Source organism: Musca vetustissima, unplaced genomic scaffold, assembly GCF_032173495.1.
Source record: "Musca vetustissima isolate MV318-11 ecotype Yass unplaced genomic scaffold, APGP_CSIRO_Mvet_v1 utg3201, whole genome shotgun sequence".
Classification (NCBI taxonomy): Eukaryota; Metazoa; Arthropoda; class Insecta; order Diptera; family Muscidae; genus Musca; species Musca vetustissima.
In genome coordinates this window covers 19,268-43,299 of record NW_026873665.1, presented here as the reverse complement: position 1 = coordinate 43,299, position 24,032 = coordinate 19,268, and the positions used below count along the sequence as shown (strand labels likewise).

The following is a 24,032-nucleotide window of genomic DNA, read 5'->3' as shown; positions in this document are numbered from 1 at the left end:
TTTTGAATTGATAAGTATACTATTTCAATTAAAGTAATTTTTGGCAAAATACACACAAACACAAAACTCCATTCCAAATAACCATTGAGTAAAGTAAAAAGTCAACTCGTTATCCTTATATGTTTCTATAATTATTAAATTACTTTAAAATCTATTTAAGTTATTTATATCGTTCTCATTCTTACTTAAAATCGTTTTTTTTTTTTATTTTTTATTATTATTAATTTCATTATTAAACTGACATTCAATTTCATACAACTAACAAAACCCAAATTCTCTTGTTAACTGCATTTTTCCTTATGTAAAGTACTAATCATAGTGTCCATAAATAAAATATCCACGAAATTATGTGGATGGACCGGACCATGGATTCCTTTCTCATTTTGTGACACCATCTATAACCAATTATCCGATAACTTTACTATATTTTCTTTCAACTTTATTTTCCTTTCTTTTATGGCATAATTAATGAGAAACAAAATGTTTCTTGATTTTGGTTTTTCTTTTTTTTTTAAATTTATGGTTGCAAGTGTCTTCTTCTTATTCATTGTATACATGTGTTGTGTGTAACAGTAATCCAGATAGATTTTGAAAATAGTTAAGTGATAGATGTAAAACATAGTCATTTTTGATTGACATTTATGACAGTGGTATGTATGTACATCAATGCGGGACATGATTTTAATAATCTCCCATATACTTGGGAAAATGTGTAATCAATAATCTCGAAATATACTAATTTTCGAAAGAGTTGAAATAGAGCATTTTTTATTCTTTCAATATCATGTCTCAGGGAAAGAAATTGATCTGTTCAACTCCTTTAAAGGTGATTCTTAAATTGTATAAGGAGAGGAGTTTTTTCGGTAGTGAAGATGCTATATTTTTTGTGATAGATTTTGGTTAATTTTTTTTTTTTTTGATACCATAGATTCATTACGTTTACACATTTAAGTAGATTGTAAGTCTCGATAAAAATTGAAACTGTATTTGTTGCATTAGTAGTAGTTAGTTGTTGTTGTAATTAGAAGTGGTAATTTGTATAATAATTAAATAAAATGGTTTTTGACAAATTGCAATAATTTCAGTCTTTTTGAGATTCCCGCCTTTGTGCATATTTAGATAATATTGAAATATTTCTCATATTCTTGTTGGTTTTTAGTTTTGTTTTTGTTTATAATAATAATATTTAAGATTTTTTTCTTATCAAAAATTACCTTTTCTTTCTATTCATATATTTATATGTATGTAATTATGCTTCTCAAGTATATATGTGTATGTAAGTAAATGTAATGACAACAGGGATATTTCATAGGTGCTGTACTAATAACGCCTAGAAGAGGATGAGGTTGTTTGGTGTGAAAGGGGAACTTATTTCATGTATTTTTTTTTGTTCTTCTCAATGAAGATTCGCAGAATTTCCTTTGTAATATTCTTTGGAGGGCATTTCAAATAAAATCATATTATTCAACTAGGCATTTGTTGTCTGTTATTTTACCCAGCTTGTACGGAATGTGACCATCCCCACTTTTGGGGGGTTGTAAGCACTTCTGGTTCCAGTTTACATGGATGCTATTCGAATTTAACTCAGCTTCGCATCGATATATCACTTCAACTTTTTCTCATAAGAACTTTAAATTGGAAACTGCTGTAAATTCTACTTCTTGACGGTTTTATATAAAATCAAGTGGGACTACCTGAATGGATTTTCTCGCTAGTTCTTCGTACAAGTGGGCAATCACGCTAAACAAATGCCGCCTTATTGATCCAGTGAAAAATGTTTCGTACGCTTCCAAAGTGTTTTGAAAATACCCTTCTTTTTAGGTTTTTCCGTTGTATTGCTTTGTCCTCGTTGTTTCAGCTCCTTTGGATTAGGGATTGTAGAGCAAGCATCTGAAAACACGCACACACAAACAAAACCACGTTTGATATATAGATTTGTATGGGTTTAACAAAAACTTACTTCTGTCAATATCATGATAATAGCTAGCTTCCAGACACTGATCAGCAGTATAAGCTGATCTATTTTTCTTATCCTTAGGATTTTCTATAATAGAAAAAAAATGTGAATTAAAAACCCATCTCTCTTTTGCCGTATCCTCCACACTCACTCTTTTTGGTTATCAGCAGACTGGTGACACGACGTAATGCTTCCCTGGGTGATTTATTTAGAAATGATGGCGTTAAATTTGGTGGCAATGTTAGCGGTTTGCGGGCCGGACCTGTACCCGGCATAGCCGGCGTACCATCCCATATTCGCATTGTTGATATACGATCTATGTTTTCTGTTGAAGCGGGTCGCATTGATCTTTGTTTGGGATACCAACCACGTTGCGGAGCACCGGCTAGTCGTAACATTTCATTGGAAGCTAAAGCATGATTTATCGAGCGCTGGCGGCACATGGCCCCACCGAATGTATTGCCACCGGACATACCAGCCATAGTGCTACCTAAATTAATGTTGTTTGAAGTACTAGACCTAGGGGCCGTTCTAGACCCACTGGGTGCGTTTTCGGTTTGGCGACGATAAGGTGTTCGTGGTATATCGCATCTATATAAATAAATACTCAAATTACACATAAATATAGAAACCACACCATAACACAAACATACCCTCTGGCAAAGATTGGCGTCTCGGGAAGACTACACGATGTCTGCAGGCGATGTTCTTCTCTTGGCGATTGCTTAGAACTACGTTTGGTGCCATACGAAACATAACGCCTTGTACCATAGCCACTACCACTGCTACCGTCATACGATGGTCCATGTGAACTTGTGGGCGTTGTTACACCACTACCATAACCACCCATCATCCTTGGAGATTTCCTCTTATAATTGGAATCTATGGACCACGATTTCATGGTATTAATAGAATGGCCGGCTCGATGCGGTGGCACCACGGGTGCCGCCATATTCTCAAACGCTGCGGGTGGTGGCGGTGGTAAAGGCAGCTCATCGGACATATGGCGATGGACAGGACGTCCAATGGGCTTCTCGCGTTCTTTGGTGCGCGGATGGCGTTTCTCTTCTCTGTCACGTGACACGGAATGAGTATGAATTTCGGCAGATGTCTGGACATAAGATTTCACTGGGGGCTTTATGTCATCCTCGCCCACAGATGTGTCATCCGATGGCGAAGGTGGTAAAGGCAAATCGTTGTAATCCTGCGGGCACATAAATAGTAATTATCACAAATGTTGTGATTGGCAAAGCAAATTGGGAAACTTACAAACATATCGGGATTAGATGACGGAGGAGATGGAGGCAAGGGACCAAAGGTATTTTGTGAAAGTAGCATTTCTTTCGCACTCTCAGATTTATGTACGCCGGGACGAAACTCCAGGGGACGTTTATGTAGGGGTTGTTCAGTCATTTTACTCACAGCCATGTCATTGCGCAAATGAACTGCTCCTCTGCTAGCCTCAATCTGTTTCAATGGTACACAGCCGAAACTCAAGTCGCTCAATTGCTCTTCATCCTCTTCCAGCGTGGGGGCGAGATCAGTATGTGGTGTGGTCGATGTTGAGCGTATTTCTGGGGGTAGATAAATTAATATTCATATTCAACAATAGACCTATTTCCTCTTGGGGACTTACCATTAAATTCAGAACTTTTAATGGGTCCATTTGTGGCTTGTTTATATACAAATAAACCTGGAGATTCTAAACCTTTCATGTCGTAAGCACCTACTGCTTCCTCATGACAAGGTGTACGGGCTGCATTTATGGATTCCTGACTACAGCGGGCCTCCAACGAAATTAAACTTCCCTTTTTGGATGCTAAGATGAGAAAATGTGATGGAAGTCGTTTTTAAAATTTTCAAAGCAGGATATTTACCTTCAAAACTGGAGGTCTTATTCAAAAGCTGTATGGGTGACAAATCTTTTCTTATAGAACTAATTGCTGGCCTGATCGGTTCCAAATTCAAGGATAACCGATCTCTGGGCGAAGTAATGGGTTTTCCTATCTCAAAGCTATGTCGAGTATTGGCATCTTTGGTATCACAAGTTTTACATTCAGCATCTCTGGCATCCTGTGGTTTATAATGTGGCGTACGTTCCGATTCGGAATCCATATCAGGTTCGCTTTCGCTAAGACCATGTTTTACAGGCTCATCATAATTGGAAAATATATCCATGGCACGGGGTGGTTTTTTAATGGAACCACGACGTATTATAAAGGTTCCCTTGCCCAGCATACTATTCGAATGGCGATAGACACACGAGTTTTGGATTTCAGGACTCTCTTCGAAACTGCGAAATTCGTCCTCTTGAATGTGTAGATGATTTTGAGGAGTTGTGGGAGAATGGCGCACAGGAGGATGGTTGTAGCTGCCTTTGGAATTTCCTGATTTTGACTGCAGAAAGAATAATGTGGTTATTAAAGCAAAACGATTCTTTTTATTATTTGCACCCACCTTTGCACCCTGATTTTGTTGTTTGGTTTTCTTTTTGAAATCCTTAAAATGTATTTCCCAGGCTATGCCTCGTGGTGTAAGCAATGTCGATTCTGAGGAAACTGTTATACCCGAAGGATCTTCAAGCGAATCCTCAGATATATCATCATCCTCGTCCGAGTTATTCTTATTGGAATATTTATCTAAGGTGTTGTTGGAGGAAGAGGAATTTGTTTTGGCATTATCCGAATTTGTGCCAGTACCCGTACTGGCCGGAGATGAGGATGATGAAGAACAAGAAATTGAGGCAGAACCGGGATTTAGAATATGACAGACCTCTTTGTGTTTTTCAACAGACGACTGTAGTCGCCTAGGACGATTACTGCGACCACTGACAGGACCATCCTTCGGGCCGGGATATATGGTAACGGGATGTTCATTTAACATTGGTTCTAAAAAGAAAGAACATCATTTTTAATTTTTTTATTTATTTTTTTCTCACTTCCTCACCTTGTAGCTTTGCAACGCTACCCCGTAAAACAGCTTTGTGTACGGCACTGATGTCAATGCCCAAAGCATTCCTTTCACCATTGCAACTGCCCACACGCACCTTGCTGTCATTTAAATTATTGCCAGTACGTTGGCCACAACATGGAAGACTTGAATAATTGGAATTGTTGGCTGCAGCTGCTGTTGTGGTACGGGCCTTGGGCTAAACAAAAAACAGTTACGGTAGAACCTTAGAGTTTAGACGCAACACATTTGAGTGACTACTTACCAAAGTGGTTTGTTCCAAATTATTGGGATCTGTACTATTGGCATTTGTCGATGTGGATGTTGTCGTTGTGGTCGAATTAGTTTTCGATTCCAATCGATCACCGCTGTGACAATTGCCATTACTTTCAAAGCGTACCAAATCGACAGCATCAAAACTTTCATTGGGTGTAACAACGGGAGCACAGCTAGAGCTGGTTTGGGACATTTCTTCAGAATCACGTTTTTCCTTCATGCTAGAAGAATGATGTGCGGGGGAGATAAGAATTAACAAATTATTATTAAAAAAAGGGAAATTAAATAATTTCAATTACTTTTTGCGACTGAGACTCATATAACCATCGTCCTCTGATTGATTTTCACCACTATTTTGCAATTGTGGCCTCAATGAAATATTGTCTTCAAATTCCGAAATAATATCATCCAATACTTTAATGGGTTCGGGTATTTCATCTACGGGAAATGTAACATCATCTAACATTTCCTCTTCTTCGATTTCCCTGCAAGAAGGATATAGATGTATGGATTTTTGAACAAAGTTATATATGAGCCAAAGTAGGACTTTGTGGTTAGATATGTCGATTGCAATATTTTTCTAAGTGTTAAGATTTTTTATTTAAAAGAATTGAAGGACCAAACTTTAACCTGCCTTTACTTTAATTCTTTCTTCCTTCACCTTAAATTAACGTGGAAAAGGAATGTTGAGGAACACACTAAGAAAGGTCTAATATCACTCTTGCAAGAACTCTATAGGTAAGAGTTGTGGGGATCATAACAGGTCCCTGCAGGATTAGATCTCTCGTTTCCAAATGTGACATTAATGGAGTGGATTATTGCCGTCTATATAAGGAAGGAAGAGCTGGAAACAATTGAACATATATTCTGTAGGTGTCCATTGCTAAGTAGCTGAAGACAACGAAAGTTTGGCAAATATGAAATTCTCTGGAACAGACCCCAAGAAGATCCTAATCTTTGTTAGAATTCTGACATGGATAAAATAACCAAATTTTTTACATTCTTTATATCTTCTCTCAAATGGTTAGCCTATTGTAAGGCATTGATGTGGACTTGTCAGTTTATAGCTGGATTAGCTGTTGAGAAAGGTTCTCGGCGAACCTTATTCTATTGTCTTTACTCTAAAAAAATTACTAACTTTAAAGAAATAGTGTGGTAAGCACCATGGCAGATTCCTAGCGTTATAGCTGAAAATAAGTGTCGGTACAATATCCGATAGATTACAAAAAAAATGTCATATTCCATTTTAAGCTATTTTACCCTAATGTCTATTGCACAGTGCTTCGCTGTTATTGCACGTTATTAATTTTGTAATGTCTGGAAGACATTAGTTTAATTTTGGCGCCATACACTAGTTCTGGAGTGAGCTTCATTCAGGGGAGGTTTTTAACCCTGCCATCATCAACCCTAGGGAATAAACACTTAATAAATTTTGATTGAAAAACAAAACAAAAACAAACACAACATGAAAATTGATCCTCCACTTTGTCCGCCCATCCTTGACCATTTCCTTCCAAAAATTTAAACGGCTTTAAAGCCGTACTCCACTAACACTAATATGTGACAACTAAAGTGGCAACCCTCTCTACAACCCTGGTCACCCGCTATTCACATTTTTCGGTCGTCGCAGGAAGTGGAGTTGGGAATGGAGCGTCGTGGCCTTTGTTTAACAATTAATCAAAAAATGTTTACACGCAACAAAATGTAAAAGACACAGAGTTGAAAAACATTCAGGACACCGAGGTCTGAATAGACGAATATTCAGTCTTATTCTGGACATCTATTCACCGTAAATTTGTTCGTGCGGACAGAAAATATATTACGTGCCAAGGTTGCACTTTCCCAACCACTTTAGGTTTCTAATGATTCTATAGATTAGAGCAGGTTCCGTTGTTGAGAAGAAACTAAGACACGGTGGAAAGTGAGCACCCATTAGTCTGTGCCGTCTGTAGGCCAGGACTGGGCAGCGATACAGGAGATGCTCAATTGTCTCCGTCTCCTCCTCGTCAACGCAGAGTCTATAGTAATCAGTAACACAGCCGATAGCTGTATGTAAGTCCTTCCAAAATGGTCTACACTTGAAAAAGGCCTCAGATTTGTTGGATTTAAGAGGCGCTTGAATATCCACAAAGATAGTCGCCGGTTCAACGATATCTGCATCCACATTTTGTATCCATTCCGTGACTTCCAAATTGCGAAGATTTCAGCATGGAAACACTACAGTTGCTAGGCTTGTAGGTAAACTCAAGGCCTAGCCTTTCACAATAGACGCCAGCCCCTGTACCTTCTTTCATCTTGGATCCGTCTGTATAGAAAGGAAAGGATTACTCCGGTTCCAGTCGTCTCTACTAGGAGAGAATGTGAAAGCGAAACCATTTTTCACAAGCGAAATTTCTCTATAGCGAATTCTGGAATAGGGCTGATTATATCTATCCATCGACATAACATAATGTTGTCGAGGCAGTACATGCTCGTCATGCCTAATAAATAACGGGATAGATTTTCGTTATTTACAAAGGGAGGTACAGGTTATCAGTGAATAAATATATTGCGTTCCTTCATCCCTCCTAATTAAATAACGGGATAGATTTTCGTTATTTGTAAAGGGAGGTACAGGTTATCAGTGAATACATCTATTGCATTCCTTCATCCCCCCGAATTAAATATATCTTAGTTTTTTGAGTCCTTAGCTATTTTCACATATTACAAAAATGCCCGATTCTGTCTTTCAATTCAGAAGTTGTTAAAATTGCATGAGAATGAGTCCTTTATTGGAATCTATGCTGAAACTTTCTCTTGTACCTTTTTCGTACGAGGGCAGTTCGGAAAGTTCTTTGCCTATCATAAAAAGCGTGGTATATGAAGGAGTTGCCAGATCGAAACAAAATTTAACATGTATTCATAACAGAGATGGAAGTTTCTAAAACACTTACGTACAAAGAACTTTCCGAACTGCCCTCCTACGAAAAAGGTACAAGAGAAAGTTTTAGCATAGATTCCGATAAAGGACTCATTCTCATGCAATTTTAACAACTTCTGCATTGAAATACAGAATCGGGCATTTTGTAATGTTTCCAAAACACTTAATTTTTTTATTTTTATACCGTGAATTTTGTGTTAGGCTAAGAACATATGTACCGGTTTATATTGTCCCTAGATTCTATCATTGAAGAATCCCAGGTGGAAAAAATACAACTTTCAATTTTAAACGTTTCAGCACAATCTTTCCCCCACATTTCTATTTTTTTTTTTATTTTTAAATAAAGTCTGTAATGTTTCCTTTATTTGCGTGTAGTTTTTTTGTTCGACATCCCTATTATTAGATGTATGTGTCCTATAAGACCATACGCACACACTATATATATACAAGATAAGATAATCATACATACATTTGCGGTTTTTGTTGTTTAGGATTTCCACTAGACAAAGATGAAAGAATTTGACAATGTTGATTGTGATTTTGTTGTTCCTGAACTACAGCTATAACATCCGTTGATGACGCCTCCTCCTGGTTGACTGATGTCAGTGGTGGTGATGATGAGGACAATGTTGTCTTAATGTTCTCTACTCCTGCTCCTCCTTCCAGTGTTATTGTTGTTATGGATAAGGAAATTTTGTTACAAGGTTGCTGGTGCCGCAGCTGCTGTATTGCTGCTGTTGACGAGTTATCGACTTCGTCAATACCGGATACAGTTGCCATTACTGTAACAGGACATGTTTTCTGTTGCGGAAATAAAACTGAAGGCGACAAGGTTTCCTGTATTTTTTGTTTTTGATGATTAGTTTCTGATTTTTCTTAATTAATTTATTTTTTTGTTTTTTGCTTATACAGAAGTTTATTTCGTTGTTGTTGCTCTTCAAGTAAGTATTTGTGTGTTGGGGGAATTTTTGTTTTTATTTTTTAATTTCACTTCACTTCCTTTTTTAATTGTATGTCTCCTCTCTAAACGTTCATGTCTGGCCTGGCTCATCCATTCCCATATATACACATATCACAAAAATATGACTAAGAAAAAGTCCTTTGGGCTCAATTCACCAAAAGAAGTTTTTTACACTGAGTTTAGCATCGATTTTCCGTTTCACTTCATCTTTGGCTAATGAAATCTGTGATAATTTTGAAAACACTTTGGGTTATTGTGTTTTTGAAATTTGCAAATTATTATTTTGTTGTTGTTGTTATGGTTTTATTATTATTTGTTAATGCAGATGAAGCAACCGCCAGACAATCCAAATTGAATTGCTTCAGCTTCTGCTGCTTCTGTTAAAATATTGAAAAATTTTCACTTTGGCACCTTCGTCGTCACTCTATACTCCTTGACGTGGTCGTCGTCGTCGTTGTCGTGTTGTTATACATTTCTGTTACTCCGCTTTTTTGTTTTTGGTATTCCTGTGTGCTGTGTGTCTGCGTGTGTTTGTTTCGTTTTTGCGTTGCGTTTTCTTGTCTAGAAGTTATGAGCTTTCATTTTCAATTTACGTTCACACCACACCACACATTGAATTGAATTTGGTTGGAGTCGCTTGCTTGCCCCGCTGTGCCTTCCGCGCTGACTTCTTGTCTGCCTCTCAGTGTTGCAGACTTTGAAAAGTTTCTGACTCCTCCGTATTAGCGTTGGTTAAAAAAAACGATTGGATTGTACAATGATGCATTTCCACATAATGGCTCGTTTTAGTGGCTGCTATTCGTTTCGGTATTAAATAATGAAATCGAACGAGCACATATGTGCAGCCAGAGTTGGAGGCTGAAATACAAGTTTACCTTTTGTGTGAGAAATTTGGCGTGAGTGTGTGGGCAGCAGAAGCAGCATTTCCAATTTCAATTCATGCAATCACAAAAATTGCCAATTTAATTTCCATTTTCAATGACTTTTGCCATTACTCTATTTATTGTTCATAAAAAATAAATCCAGTTGATTTCACGCACAAGCAAGCACCCGGAATCAGCACCAACACCTGGGCCGTAGATGAAAAATAAAACATAGATAGACAAATAACATTTAAACCGACGGGCAGGCAGTCCGACAGACAGACGTACACTAAGTTTATCTTGTATATAACATCACTATAGAAGAATATCTATCACTGCGCTGGTGGAGGTGGACGACGTTCTGTATTATCGCGTTCCCGTCTCGTTGTTCTTCTTTGCCGCTTCGAAGCTAATGTCACATTCCCCATTAATATTTCATCCGGCAATCTTTTCTTAGATGATGATATTATTAGACTGCTGAAGTGTGTCTCAAAGTTGTGTCAGCTGAATGCATGCAAAAACAGAAAACACACTGTCAGTCAGCCAGCCAGCCAAATGGAGAGAGAAGTATCCAGAGAGTTGAGCGAAAACATACATGAACGAGCGAGCGAGCTACAATCAATAGAAACATTAGCTTTATCCGCACAAAAAAAGCAGTAAACAACACCATAGAGGACGGCACTTGAGATTCTGTTTACGATTCCATAAAAAAATTACCGAAACACCGAGTCTAAAATAGCGAGAACAATATTTGTGTAATTCTAAATCAACAGAGAGCAAAGATTTTCTTTTCTTTGTGCATGCTTCCAAAACACCAAGTCCTAAGTGTATGAAAAACTAAAAGAGTGAGAACAATAATTCTAAAGCAGCAGAGAGTAAAGATTTTCTTTGCATTGCTCCCTTTTGGGCAAATGTGTTCATGCTTCAGTACAGAGCAACTACAAATTTACCTTACAAAAAAAAAAAAAACACATAATGACCATTACAACATACATTCTACGTTTTCGTTTATGGCTCACACAACAACAAATTACACCATCCACCCCCTGTCGAAATCCAATTCTCACGTTATTGCATTCCCACCACCCCCCTTTTTCCTGCTGCATTGATTGTTTATTTTATTTCCCAGTAGGGAATCCAAATAGTCGTTTAATAGTAGCGCAAAAAAATAAATCTTCTGCAAAATATCTGCAAATCCTCCGCTGCCAAACTGTCGTGGTTCGTCCATATGATTGTTTGTCCATGCGCCCTTATGTACACACATATATCTCAAGTCTCAGATACATTTTTATGAATGTGCAGATAAATTTACGTGTTATGTTCTGAGTTATTTTTGTTTATACTTACCGGAGGAGTAATGTTGTTGTATCTCGCAATGTTTGCTTTTGTTTTTTTTTTTGCGCTGTCTTCTTTAATACGCCTGCGCACTAATTAGCTGTGTGTGTGCTTGTGTTTTTTCACAACACAGACCCATTGCGGAATATAAAAATGAATAGGAATACATTGAGTAAATACAACAACAACAAAACTACTTCCCACTGGCATATTTTTTTGCGGGGGGTCATAACTAAAGTTTTGCATTTCAAGTAAATGTGAATGATCAATAGACGAGGGCAGTTCGGAAAGTTCTTAGCCTAGCACACAAAGCGCGGTATATTCATTCATTCAATATTTGCCGAATGGAATATTGCGATATGTTCAGTTCACGAGCCATTTTTCGGCCACTGCGACGCGGTTTTCGATCAAGTCGCTTCTTTACTTTTCGAACCATTTCTACGGATGTTGCTGTTTTCTTCCGTCCACTTTCTTGACGTCGGACTACGCTACCAGTATCATGGTAACGAGCAATAAAAGGAGTGCTTTCGTCAAACTAGTGAGTAAGTTGAGCGGAGTAGGCTTCTATCTGTAGTGTTTGCAACTTTTCGACATCGAGTGTCCGTATTACATTAGATCGCACCTATGCTGCTACATTAAGACGAGAGCAACCTTGGCTGCTACAAGGTAATGATCCGAATCGATATTCGCTCCTCGGATCGATCAAATATCTACAACACTGGATGAATGACTTTCGCCTATCACAACATGATCAATTCGTTGCTTGATCAGGAGAAATCCATTAGCCTTTTATACACAAGTTCTTAAGGAATTGAATAGAAACTAGAACCTTTTATTCATCTGTAGAATAATTGTTAATTTCTTCTAAAAAAATAGTTGTTGTTTTCTCTTATACTTTTATGTTTCTTATCTTAATTCAAAAAAAAAAAAAAAAAAATCAAGAAAACTAAAAATAAATCGAAAACCCAGTGAATCAGCGCCATGATCTTGCAACAGTGCAATTACACATCATCACCAGCCAGCCTTCTATCCATCCATCCAACAGATGTAGTTTTTTGTGTATTCTCATTTACGTTTCATTTCATTTTTCATATTTTTGTTGGCATTTATTTATGTATTTACAACATCCATAGGCTTTTACATATGTAAATATATATATTTAGCATGTGCCAAAAACAGTTGTATTCCTTTGTTTGTCTACACAAAAAAATTATGAGTGAAATGGGAAGAGGGGAACACATCATCAGCCAACCAGTCGGCTAGGAAGCCAGCCACTCAATGGTTGCCTGTACTGTTGTCTAATTGTTCTTCGAGCAAATCATACAACAAACATTGTCTATAAATTATGAGAGTTGGGGAGTAAATAAAAGATGAAGAAGAAGAAAAAAATGAATTGTCTCTCTATCTCTTCCCACTATAAAGTATGGCTGTGAAGAGTACGGACAATGTAGACTCTTTGATGGATATATCTGTGTGAAATGGATATAACAATGTAATGTGAAAAAATAATAAAATAAATATTTATGTTTGGGGGAGGGAGGTTTATCATTATAAAGATCTCTACACCCACAATTGTATATTTGCAATATATGAACCGAACATTTAAATCAAAGTTTGTTTCATATACCAGCCATCCAACTCTTTGTTATACTCTCCCCATCCACCATTCATGAATACTGACATGATATATCACATGTTGAGTAATGTTTGTGTGTGTGCAAGTGCTAGAGCAATTGTGTGCGTATTCAAGTTTTATTGAATGGGAAGCGTTAAACATGAATGTAAACTTTTGTAGGATAGGTTCGAAAAATGTCGTCTGACTATTTGTCTGTCTGGCAAACAGTGGCATGTTCTGATTTGTTTATTTGCCCCGCACACGTATCGTTTCGTTTAACAAACAACCAAACAAACAAAAATATGTTTGTATACAGTCTAATATTTATGAATGATTAACAATATTTTAGTTGCATGATTGGTCAGGCAAATTGTTGCTGATTGCTTGTGTCATTCGTCATCAATATATGAGAAAATGGATTGATATGTATATAGAATATGCGATATTTTTTGTGTCAAATATAAAATGCGCGTAACAAACAATGCCGTTAGAAAATATAGAAGAAGACAGATTACAGATTGATTCAAATTATGTAGATTGTAATCGTATACCTATTATTATTTATGTAATCGTATACCTATTATTATTTATTTTCATCATTCATACGTCATGTTGTACTCATATTAAACGCCATATCCGACGGCGAATATGATTTCCGCTAATCTAATTATGTTCTAGGATTATTAATTTCGCCCGAATATCAAAAATTACATTAGCCAACGTTTCGGGATTTGAAACGGTGACCTTTTGGGTGTTCTTCAATTATTATTTTAGTCAACTGGTTCTGAATATTCGCTAGGGAGAGATCTCGCTTATGAAATTTTTTTCACTTTCACACTCTAGCCTTATTCTGTATGAATAATCAGAAACAAAAAATGCGGTATGCGGATTCAAATTTTCGAAAATGGTGTTCGAAAAAAGATTCGTGTTGCCATATTATCAGCCTTATCCTGGATATTCGCTAGGGTGAGATCTCACTTGTGAAAATTTTTTCGCTTTCAAATTCACGCCTTATTCTGAATGAATAGGGAGAAGCAAAAGTGCGAGAAGCGGATTCAAATTTTCGAAAATGGTGGTTGAAAAAAAGATTCGTGTTGCCATATTGTAATTTAAGTTGTAATGTGTGTTGCTCCATTGTATTTTATTTTGAAATTATTTTCAATATTTTTGTTATTAATTTTCCATTTTTAATAATATTAATTTTATATAATTTTAATAATGTTAAGAATCCGCTGTAAAACTGCTGTGTAATGTAAAGAAAATAAATTAAAGTTTGAAAATATGGCATGTGAAACAGCTGTTTATTGTTTTGATGTAATTTGGTGCAACAACTACAACAGATTACAGAAAAGAACATTTTTTTAGATTGGCAAAAAATTACATTGAACGATGTCAAAGATACAAGGAATAATGGGAAAAAAATCTGCGATTGAATTAAATTCGCAGTTTTTTAATTCGCAGTTTATTATTTCTCTACATAATTATGTGCCTTTTTATATGAATGATGTGTGTTAAGTTTCGTGGAAATCGGTTCATATTTAGATACACCTACCATATATATTTTCGTCCGATTTAATGTAAATGGTGCGTCAAAGTCCCGAAATATCTTTCGATTTGCACGAAATTTGGCATAACGTACTAAATTAAGTCTAGAATGATGTGTATTAAGTTTCGTGAATATCAGTTCAGATTTAAATAAAGCTCCCATATATAATTTCGTCCGATTTAATGTAAATGGTGCACCAAATTCCCTATATATCTTTCGATATGCATGAAATTTGGTATAGCGCACTGAATTAAGTTTAGAATGGTGTATGGTAAGTTTCGTGAATATCGGCTCAGATTTAGATATAGCTTCCATATATAATTTCTTCCGATTTAATAGAAATGGTGTAGGACTAAAAACTCAAAATTACAGAAAACTACAAATTTATATAAAAAAATACCTTAAATCCAGTGACACCATTATTTGTTAGGTAATAGCAAGATTTCAAATTTGTTAATAACATTCCAACTAACCCAGGTCTCCAAAACCATTGTCTGGCGAATCTTGTAAATAATATTCTCATTCCTTTCCAACTGTTACTTAAATTATTTTTGTTTTCCAAATTTCATAATTCCATGGCAATTTTCGAATTTTCCAAAGATTTCTTAATTTAATTAAAGCTTGCATAAACACCGAATATTACCTTTGACTGAAAAAAAAAACAAGAAAAAGAAATAATAATATTTTTTCGTATTAATATTCATATATTTGTTCATTTTTGTTATTGTTTTTTTGTATTAAATATTTTTAGAGCGGCTATTACCAACTTAAGAAAAATTTCCAAACATTTCTTAAGTACACCGGGATTGTTTGTGTTATTTGTTTTGTTTTTTACTCAGTTTTAACCGATTTTTATTTTATTTTTTTATGTATATTTTTTTGCTTTATTAGTTTTTTTTACATAAATAAACCTAAAAAGGTTTTTTCTGTTTTAATTCACACTATAAGTAGTTTTATAATGTATGTACATACAAATGTCTTCACTATATATGTTTTGTTTTTTTGCTTTTTCATTATGTATATATATGTATGCATGTAATAATCATAATAGTTATGTAATAATATATGAGTTAAGGTTTTGTTGTTTATTAGTAAGTTTATACTATTTGTTTTTGTTGTTGCTGTTTTTCTTTATTAATTGGTTATGAAGAATTTAAAGGCTAATCTGGGAGTGCATTGTTTTTTGTTTTTTTTTACTATTAGTTTAGCATTAATTAGTATTTCTAAGAAGGATTTGGGGTGGGGGAAAGGTGTGTATAACTACTTATTAAAGGACTTGCTAGATTCACTTAACAAAATTTTTAACAAAAAAATAAAAACTATTAACAAAATTATGCTTACCATAACACTGACAAAATCTATAGAAGAAAACAAAAAATTAAACACATAAAATATATTACATAAAAGACATGGAAAACAAAAAAGACCAGAGGATTGGAAAGAGTGGAGGTGGAGGAGGGACAAAAAGAATTGTTTGAAACAAATAAATTAGATTTTTTTGTATATTTTGTTTTAAATGTAAATATTATTTAATTGTATATAAAAAAGGATAACAAAACAATAAAAAAATTTTATGGGGATTGGTGGTTACAAATGAATACACTTTTGTTTCACTTTCTTTTCACAATTACAAACTTTGTTACCGCTTTGTATAAATTGAGTTTGTTCAAACATTTTTCTAGTTATCTATTTTTTTAATATATATAATTCAAATAATTATATTATGTCATTTTTTGCCTCACTTGATTAAACTATATAAACAAAAGATTTTGAAAGAAAAAAAATAATCTTCGTTTTATCATTCAACATAAAAATTCAAAGAGAGAAGAAGTAGGTAGTCATGCGAATAGTATTTAGTTTTGTCCAAATATTAGCTTAATATTTATAATTTAACTTAAGATTAATGAATTTTGTGTTAGTTTTTTTATATATATAATTGTTATATACGAAACTACAAGTATTATATGTTAAAGGGGGGTTTATGCTTTTTTCGTTTCGTTTTGGTTTACGAATTCCGGTTTGTTTGTTCTTTATAAATTCAAGGTAGTTTTTTCTCGTAATTATTGTTTGTTTGTTGGTTTTGTAGTGACAGATGTTGGCCCTAAAGCTGTTAATTAGTTTTTTTAGTTAAGAGTTATTTGTATGTTTTGCTGTGATTAATACTTGTTTTTCCTTTAACATCATCAGTTACTTCTCCACATGGAGAGATGTAGGGGTTTTGTTTTTTTTAGATTTTAGCTATGTTGTATGTATAAATCTTAATGGATTTGCATTGGTTTCATTTGCCTATATAATATGTATGTATGTACTCAATTGTTAAAAAAATAATAAATATTTAACGTTTTGAAAAAATATGAAAACAATCATCATTACAGTGAAAAGTTTTATCGTATTCATAATTTCTTTTTTGGAGGGGATGGATGGGCTAGAGCATGGCAGCAAATATGGGAAAAGTTTTAATGGGCATATGGGTATTATAGTATTCAAAGCTATTATATGTTCATATTTGAATAGAAAAAATCTTTTGAGGAGCATAGGAAAATACTGTCTTTGTTGTTATTCTATAATAAATCTGCATTGTATCCACAGTGTTTCTTTGTTGTGTTTACTTGGGCGAGAGGGTGGGGTGTGTATTTTAGTGTAGAGGGCGGGGGAGTGTTTTGGATTGTTGTATTTAGCATTTCGAGTATGATTTTCATGTTTTGTTGTTTTTTTATATTGTATAAATTGTTATAGGGTTATTATTCACTTAACGTCATACTTAAAATAATTAAGTATGTTTTTTTGCGGGTTTTCTGTTTCGGTTTTGTATAACAACTTGTTTTGTTTTTTATACGTAGTAGTATCATAATAATATTTCACGATTTGTTTGTTTTGCTTTTCTATTATAAATTTGGTTTAAACATGAACACGTTGACAATGACCACACTTTCATAACTGTTGCTCGTTTGTTTGTTTTTTAGTTTTGTTTCTCATTGCTTCAAGGCCTTAAGGTTTCATCACAGGCTATTACACTGTGCAAAAAGTGTTTCATCTCAACCACTACAACCACTCTTTGTGTTACATGGCCATCACCAGCTGTCACCACCAGAGTGTATGGCGTTATGAAATGCCAAAAACCTCACTGGTGACAATCGGCAATGTCTAATGATGTTGTTGAATGTTGATGATAATGATGCTGATGATATTGCCGTAAAAAAACCTAAGACTCGCTAGTATTAAATAGCTGCACATGTGTTGTTGCGGTATTATTTGTAGGAGAGCAAGATCAGGACTTATTAAGATGTTCATTTTCTGGTCGGCGATCTGTGGCAATTTGCAATAGGTTATTAAATTCAGTATCTAAAATTTGGCGAGCCTGGAAGGAGAAAGAAAATGGGTTAATAGCAATCCAAGCAATACATTTTTGTAATCAATAACAAATCATGATATTTTCACAATCTATATTTTAAATCCTATGTACCTGAGCATTTTGTGTAGGTATTTGTAAGGCCAAAGCCATTGCATTTGCATCAAAGCTTTCATCCAACGCAATTAAAGCTCCATGAACACCAGATTCTAACAAGTTATTTGCGTATTCCTGAAAGAAAAAATAGCCAAATTTAAATTATTCAATATCAATAATAATTATGTACCTATAGCACTAATTAAAAACTCAAACTAAAAACTTAAAATTAAGCTACTTTTGTATGATGGAAACAACTCCTATGACATTCGCTTTACCTTCAACCCAATACTGGAGACCCAACGTATTACACGTTCATTACTCCATACGATAACATCACACAGGCCATTTTCACACATTTTCCTCCGATGTTCCAGTTCATTGCGATCGTAATTAAGACGTTTTAGGCATGAAATACCATATTGTAAACTTGTCCGATGAAAGCTATCAACCATTTTTAATTGTCCGCGTAAATCTTTTTTTGTTAAATGGTCTAGCATGCGAGCATCCACCAGACATTCCATAAATGTTGTGCGATATTGTGGTAAACCAAGGCCGGGTAGCCAATAATTGCCAATCCATTCATGGTTCATATCACCTGAAAGTTTACCAAAAAACAAATATGAATTTTACAATAACAAAAATTGTGAACTTTCCAAAACAAAATTACCAAATGCCAATGTTGTTCGTGATGTCTGTGGCGCAGAGGGTGATGTTAATGAAACCATTTCCTGTATAGCCAGACGCAATTTAAGCCGATGTAAAGGATTGCTGATACCTAGTAAAATATAAAATGTTAATTATCGTAAAACCTTTGACAAGCAATAGCCATTGTCTTACCAATTTCCCTTTGGATTTCGGTGTCGCTGAGAGCACTCATAATGGCTCCACTTTTGACATTAGCTCTACATGCTGCCACATACCAGGCAGGCATGCCCACCCACAATTCTAACCAAGCAACAATAGTGGGTCCGTTCCACAGAGCAAATGGTGTGCCAGCCTTCATAGCCTCGCCCAGTAAATCATTGCGATAATCATGTTCCCTGTAAATAACACACACAAATGAATCACATGTTACATCTTCACCTCGATAAAAACATACTTCTTTTGTCTGCCATAATCCACGGAAGAGATTTTTGAACCTGGTACACTGGCTATGCGTGGCATCATTCCCCCGGTCATGCTCATTGCATCATAATTCGATTCGGTTTCACTTAGACCCATCGATAAATTGCCAATGGACATCATACTAGGTGAACCATCGGGCAGAGTATCTTTGACACCCTTGACTTTTTCTTTTTTACTAAAGAATCGGCCCAAACTAGATTTAATGCCTTTCTTCTTTTGCACCGCCGATGAACCATCAACACGTACCCCCGACGATGCCGGTGGAAGCATTGACATTGAACCCATGGTATTAAAGTGTCGGCTCAAGGATTCCTGACTGCCGTATCGTGAACTTAACGGCGAAAGACCATAACCCGAATGAGGTATGGTCATGTGACCTGAGTTATTAGCCATTTGTTGGTTGGGTGACAAACCCATCGAGCGTCTGCGCAGCTCCTCTTGACTGTGGGCCAATGCTTGAGCAACACGTTCTAAGCGCATTGAGCGGGCTGTTAGGGGCGAGGCGGCTCCGCCAGAACTAGAATCTCCAGTAGTGGTTGTCATGCCATGGATATCATCACGCGAAACATCACTGGATAAAACGGGCAGATTAAGCTAAAAAATACATGCATTAGAAATGATATCTTCCCTGCGATGACAACAACAACAATGACTTACCGTGTGGTATTTCTGCATAAAATCTCGATTGGGACTATTGGGTGTACTGCGACCACTCATTGGTGGACTTCGATCCATAGAACGACCGCGGGCCAATAAATTCACATGTTCTAAACTGCCTACACGCGATTCAAGTTCTTCAGCTCGAGCTTCAGTTGATTGTTTTTCTTCTTGTATTAATCTAAAGACAGAAAAAAACAACAGCAATACATTAGATTTAATTAGTTTTTGGTGCATATTCGAATCCTTGCCTTATTTCATTATTTATGGCATCTAGTTGCTCCTGCAACATCATCGCTAAGGTTTGCGCATCCGTATGCCCGGTGGGTGACATTATATCCGCATCACCAAACAATACCTGAGCTTCTTCACATTCTGCTGCTGCTACCGCTGCGGAAATTTCATAAGCCGCTTGCTGAGCATGAGCCTGCTGTATGCTCTCCCATTCTTGTTCGGCCATCGAACGAGCAAAGTTTTCACTTTCCTCCTGTAGCCGAGATTTATTCCGCCTCAGCGAATGTGTATCGAAACTGGCATGGGAAGCACTGCGAGAAAATGCCTGACCTCCATCTACCACGCTACTGGGCGATAGACTACGTGTTAATGCCTCTGTTTGCTGGATGTTGTATGCGATTTCCTGCTGCAACAACTGGCGCTTGAAGTTCTCAATTTCCAAACGCGTCTTCGATAATTCCTTCATGATGTCGCTCTTCTCATGATGCAAATCCTCGGCTACCTTTCGTGCCTTTTCCAGTTCTTGCGTCAGGGCATTCTTCTCATCCAGGGAGTGCATGCGTTCCTTGAGATGCACCTGCAATCGCTCATTAGACTCTGACAACAGCTTGTCCACCGTTGAGGATAAACGTAGATTATGCTCCTCGTTCATTTTAAGTCTTTGGTTTAATCTCACAACTTCGGCACTCTTCTCCTCCAGGTTAGCCTCTAAACGTTGTATACGATCCTCGGCAGAACCATGTCGTTCTTGGGCCTATTTTTGTAAAATAAAGAGAGACCAGAATACAAATGGCAGAAAAGGGAAAAGTAGAATTAGAACCTTGTTTGGAAAATCGTCATTACAAAATAAAATCTATAGACAACAAATGAAAAATGTTAGCGAAATGAATTTTTTATGGTTGTGCATGGTGGTCGAATGTTTGTTGTTTTTTTGGGTGCTATATTGTTTTACTTATTGTTTTTGTTGTTGTTGTTGTTGAGAGTATTACTGAGGGTTTGTGCGTTCAGAGGAAGAAATAAATTTAATTGGAAAACAAACTATGTTGTATACTGAGGACTGAATTTAAATTTTCGCAACCAAGAAGTTTTCGGGTTTGAATTGTTTTTGGTTTTTTGCTTAAGTTCTATTTTGTAAAGGAAATCAAGACAATTAAGAGATTGTTAAGAATATTACTCATTTTTTAATTCCTCTTTGACGCATGTGAGATCGTATTCATACCTTGTTTCCTACCTTTGTTAAAGCTTCCATACGTGCTTTAAGCTGTTCCTCCATGTCTGGCTGTAATTTGGCCTGTTGGGCCAATTTTTGCTCAGCCAGCTCCAACTTCTCTTCAATGGCACTAATTTTTTCCTCGTGTAACTGTGTTGGTTTTTTTTAGTGGGATTGGAGGGAAGGGATAACATTAATAGGAATTTTGTTGTTGTTGCTGCTGGAGCAAATGCTGTAAATAAATACCTTCAATTGGGCCTCTTTATGCCTCAATTCTTGTTCCAACTTTTCGTTCAAATCATGCAATGACGTTGATTCGCGCTGCGCATTCAAATACCTCTTCTCTAAGGTAGCTATGCGTTCCTCCTGTGTTGTGTTTTTTTGCGGGGGGATTAAGCAAATGTGTGTGTGAGAACAAGTGAGCAATTCTATATATTTCCGGATTAAATACCTGATCTTCCTTTTGTGCTACGTTCTCTCTTAAATCTCTTTGCAATTTCGAACATTGTTCTTGCGATTTCATGTAATCCTTTTGAACCTTTGCCAGACTGTCGTCAAGTTCGTCGCATTTGTTCTTCAAGGCAGATACGCGACGCTGCCATTCAGACAATTCAGAGGTCTGATGCATGGTGAAAACGAAACGGGGAAAAAATATATTTTGTTTTAGTAGAAATGTATTAAAAATATGTGATGGTATTGATTTTCAAAAGCGTCACTCACCTGCTTCTCAATGATTTGTTGCAATTCATGTGTTTTGGCAGCATATTCATTTGCAGCAGCGATGGCAGATTCATTGCTTTCACCATTGACAGCGGTGGAATTCTGTAAATGGAGGGATGCAAAAGTAATTTTATTAATTAGTGAAATATTAAAGGAAAGGGCAAAATATTTTTTTAAATTTTGTTTTAAAAATAAAGTAACATAATTTATTTTAATAGAACTGTTTGGGTTAATCTCTCTGATTCTCAAATGTATTTAACATCTGTACCTGCACCCGATCTAACAGGTACAAGATTAGTTGTTACAAAGTGTGGAGTATTTTAAATGACAATCTTTCCGATTGGAACATGCTAGCTTCCAATTGGAAACCATTTCCAAAATGAAGTGATTCTTAAACCCAACATATTTGTAGCTTAAAATTCACTTTATAAATTCGAGTTTAAAGAAAATTGTATTTTTTTTTTCAAAACCTTCCTTACATTGACTACATTATAAATTTCCTCGACATAAAGAAATTTAAATTCAACTTTAAAACGTATTTTATTTTGTTTTATAGGCTCCCTACCTTTTCCCCATTTACGGCATTTTCATTATTGGCTTGAATTGCCCCTGATTTATACTGTTGAAGCTGTAAATTTGATTTCAAAACAATTAGTTGATGCAGAAAATCAAATCAGATTTTAAATTACCTCTTCTTTGATTGTGTTAAGCTCAGCTTCTAGAGCGTTATTGCGTTCCAATGAAACACGTAGACGTTCACGCACTTTCTCATCCAGAGCTTTATGATGTTCGAAAAGACTTTTAAGGGCCTTGAGAACTTCCACTTCACTTGAAACGCCACTTTGAGCAGCTGCTTGACGCTTAACAACCGTCATACGCAAAGAACGTTCATGGCGAGAAACCAAACACTCCAAATGTTCAAGCAGGAGCTACAAGAAATTTATAAATGCAATTAAAAAAAGATCCCAAAGTTCAGATAAGCTTTTGGCTATACCCTGGTATTATTGCGTTCCGCCTTAAGTTCCCCAATTTCCTCATCTCGCTCCAACAGAGTTTCACGGGCCTGGGTTAGTTCTTTGGTCAATGTTGCAAATTCCTATAAGAATAAACCATTTTATAATAATCACAATAACAATATCGATTTAAAGTTATATTTTTTACCTGTGGCAGATTTGCATTTATTTGGCGTTGTAAACTGTCCCTCTCCTTTTCGGTGTCATGCAGTTTCTGTTCCGTTTCACTCAAACGTTCTTGCGCCTCCCTAAGGCTGTCCATCAACTTGTCGCGCTCATCCAACATGGACACCATCAACTGTTCAAAGTTCGCATCTTCGCCGCTGAACTGTGAGGAACGCTGGGAGATGCTATCCTCCGATATAGTTGGCATCACGTCGCACATCATATTCCACATTTTATGTATACCGCATTCAAATAGAAAACTTTAACCCGGAGGAGAAGAATCAATCAAGACATTTCCATTATAAAACAATTCATCATTTGTTTTGAAAATAAAAAAAAACGCACACACAAAAAATAACAAAAACCAAAACATATTTGTAAGTTAGTAAGTTTTCTTCACACAGCATGGGCGTAGTTATAGAAAGGAATTTTTTGCTTTAACGCCAACGCCAACCTACATTTACATGTCGTCTCGGATAAGAGAACCACCACCTTTTTTGTACGGCAAAACTTCCCATACAACACAAACTTCTTCTCCAACACTCACAAAAAAAACTACTGGCACAATTCGAAGGAAGTAACCATATTCATTCAGTGGAGCATGCATCCGCTTGTTCGAGTTCCATTATTTTTCACACCTCCAATCACATCATTTCTATTTTTTCTGATTTGTTGGATTTCGGTTGGGTTAAGTCAGTTAGTTTGTTCAGTCATTCAGCCAAATCGCCAAATATCGTCTATCGCAAATTTGACATATGCACCTTCATTCGTTTCTTCGTTTTTTCGCTCTTCACATACATTCGTCGTCTCAAATGTCTCTACACTACAACCATGATCCAATATCCAATTTTGTTTTGGCACACTTACTTATTTTATGACTTCGGGGCGAATCATTCACATTTGCGGTTGGCGTTTGCGAAAGTATTTTTCAAATTTTATAATTTTATTTGTGGAAACATTATTAAAAACGAATATTTTCCGGTTATTTCATCAAAACTCTCTTTTTGTGTGGATTATTATTAGATAGTGTTGGGAAAA

The 24,032-nt window shown here is 36.0% G+C and overlaps 2 protein-coding genes across 3 annotated transcripts; both read right to left on the bottom strand.

Moving 5' to 3' along the window:
- Positions 1-1,749: 1,749 nt before the first annotated feature.
- LOC133326939 (uncharacterized) lies at positions 1,750-8,652 on the bottom strand. The gene is made up of 13 exons (XM_061535554.1): positions 8,572-8,652; positions 5,482-5,667; positions 5,172-5,403; positions 4,904-5,105; positions 4,663-4,845; positions 4,415-4,596; positions 3,835-4,264; positions 3,594-3,776; positions 3,227-3,531; positions 2,611-3,161; positions 2,109-2,548; positions 1,961-2,044; positions 1,750-1,890 (listed from the first exon to the last, which is right to left on the bottom strand). Coding segments are annotated over exons 1-13 (3,114 nt in total). The 5' UTR covers positions 8,574-8,652; the 3' UTR covers positions 1,750-1,756.
- Positions 8,653-17,559: 8,907 nt separating this feature from the next.
- Positions 17,560-24,026, bottom strand: LOC133326922 (liprin-alpha-1). Of its 2 annotated transcripts, none has more exons than XM_061535539.1 (17): positions 23,862-24,026; positions 22,978-23,254; positions 22,811-22,912; positions 22,506-22,745; positions 22,382-22,444; positions 21,817-21,918; positions 21,548-21,715; positions 21,343-21,462; positions 21,106-21,246; positions 19,904-20,640; positions 19,653-19,833; positions 18,970-19,589; positions 18,708-18,910; positions 18,538-18,645; positions 18,146-18,465; positions 17,886-18,002; positions 17,560-17,780 (listed from the first exon to the last, which is right to left on the bottom strand). In XM_061535539.1, the coding sequence occupies exons 2-17, from the start codon at positions 23,224-23,226 to the stop codon at positions 17,691-17,693; spliced, it is 3,561 nt and encodes a 1,186-aa protein (XP_061391523.1). In that variant the 5' UTR covers positions 23,227-23,254; positions 23,862-24,026; the 3' UTR covers positions 17,560-17,690. The 2 variants fall into 2 exon arrangements, with proteins under 2 accessions (XP_061391523.1, XP_061391530.1); XM_061535546.1 differs by having other exon boundaries at positions 21,118-21,246.
- Between the last annotated feature and the right edge of the window lie 6 nt (positions 24,027-24,032).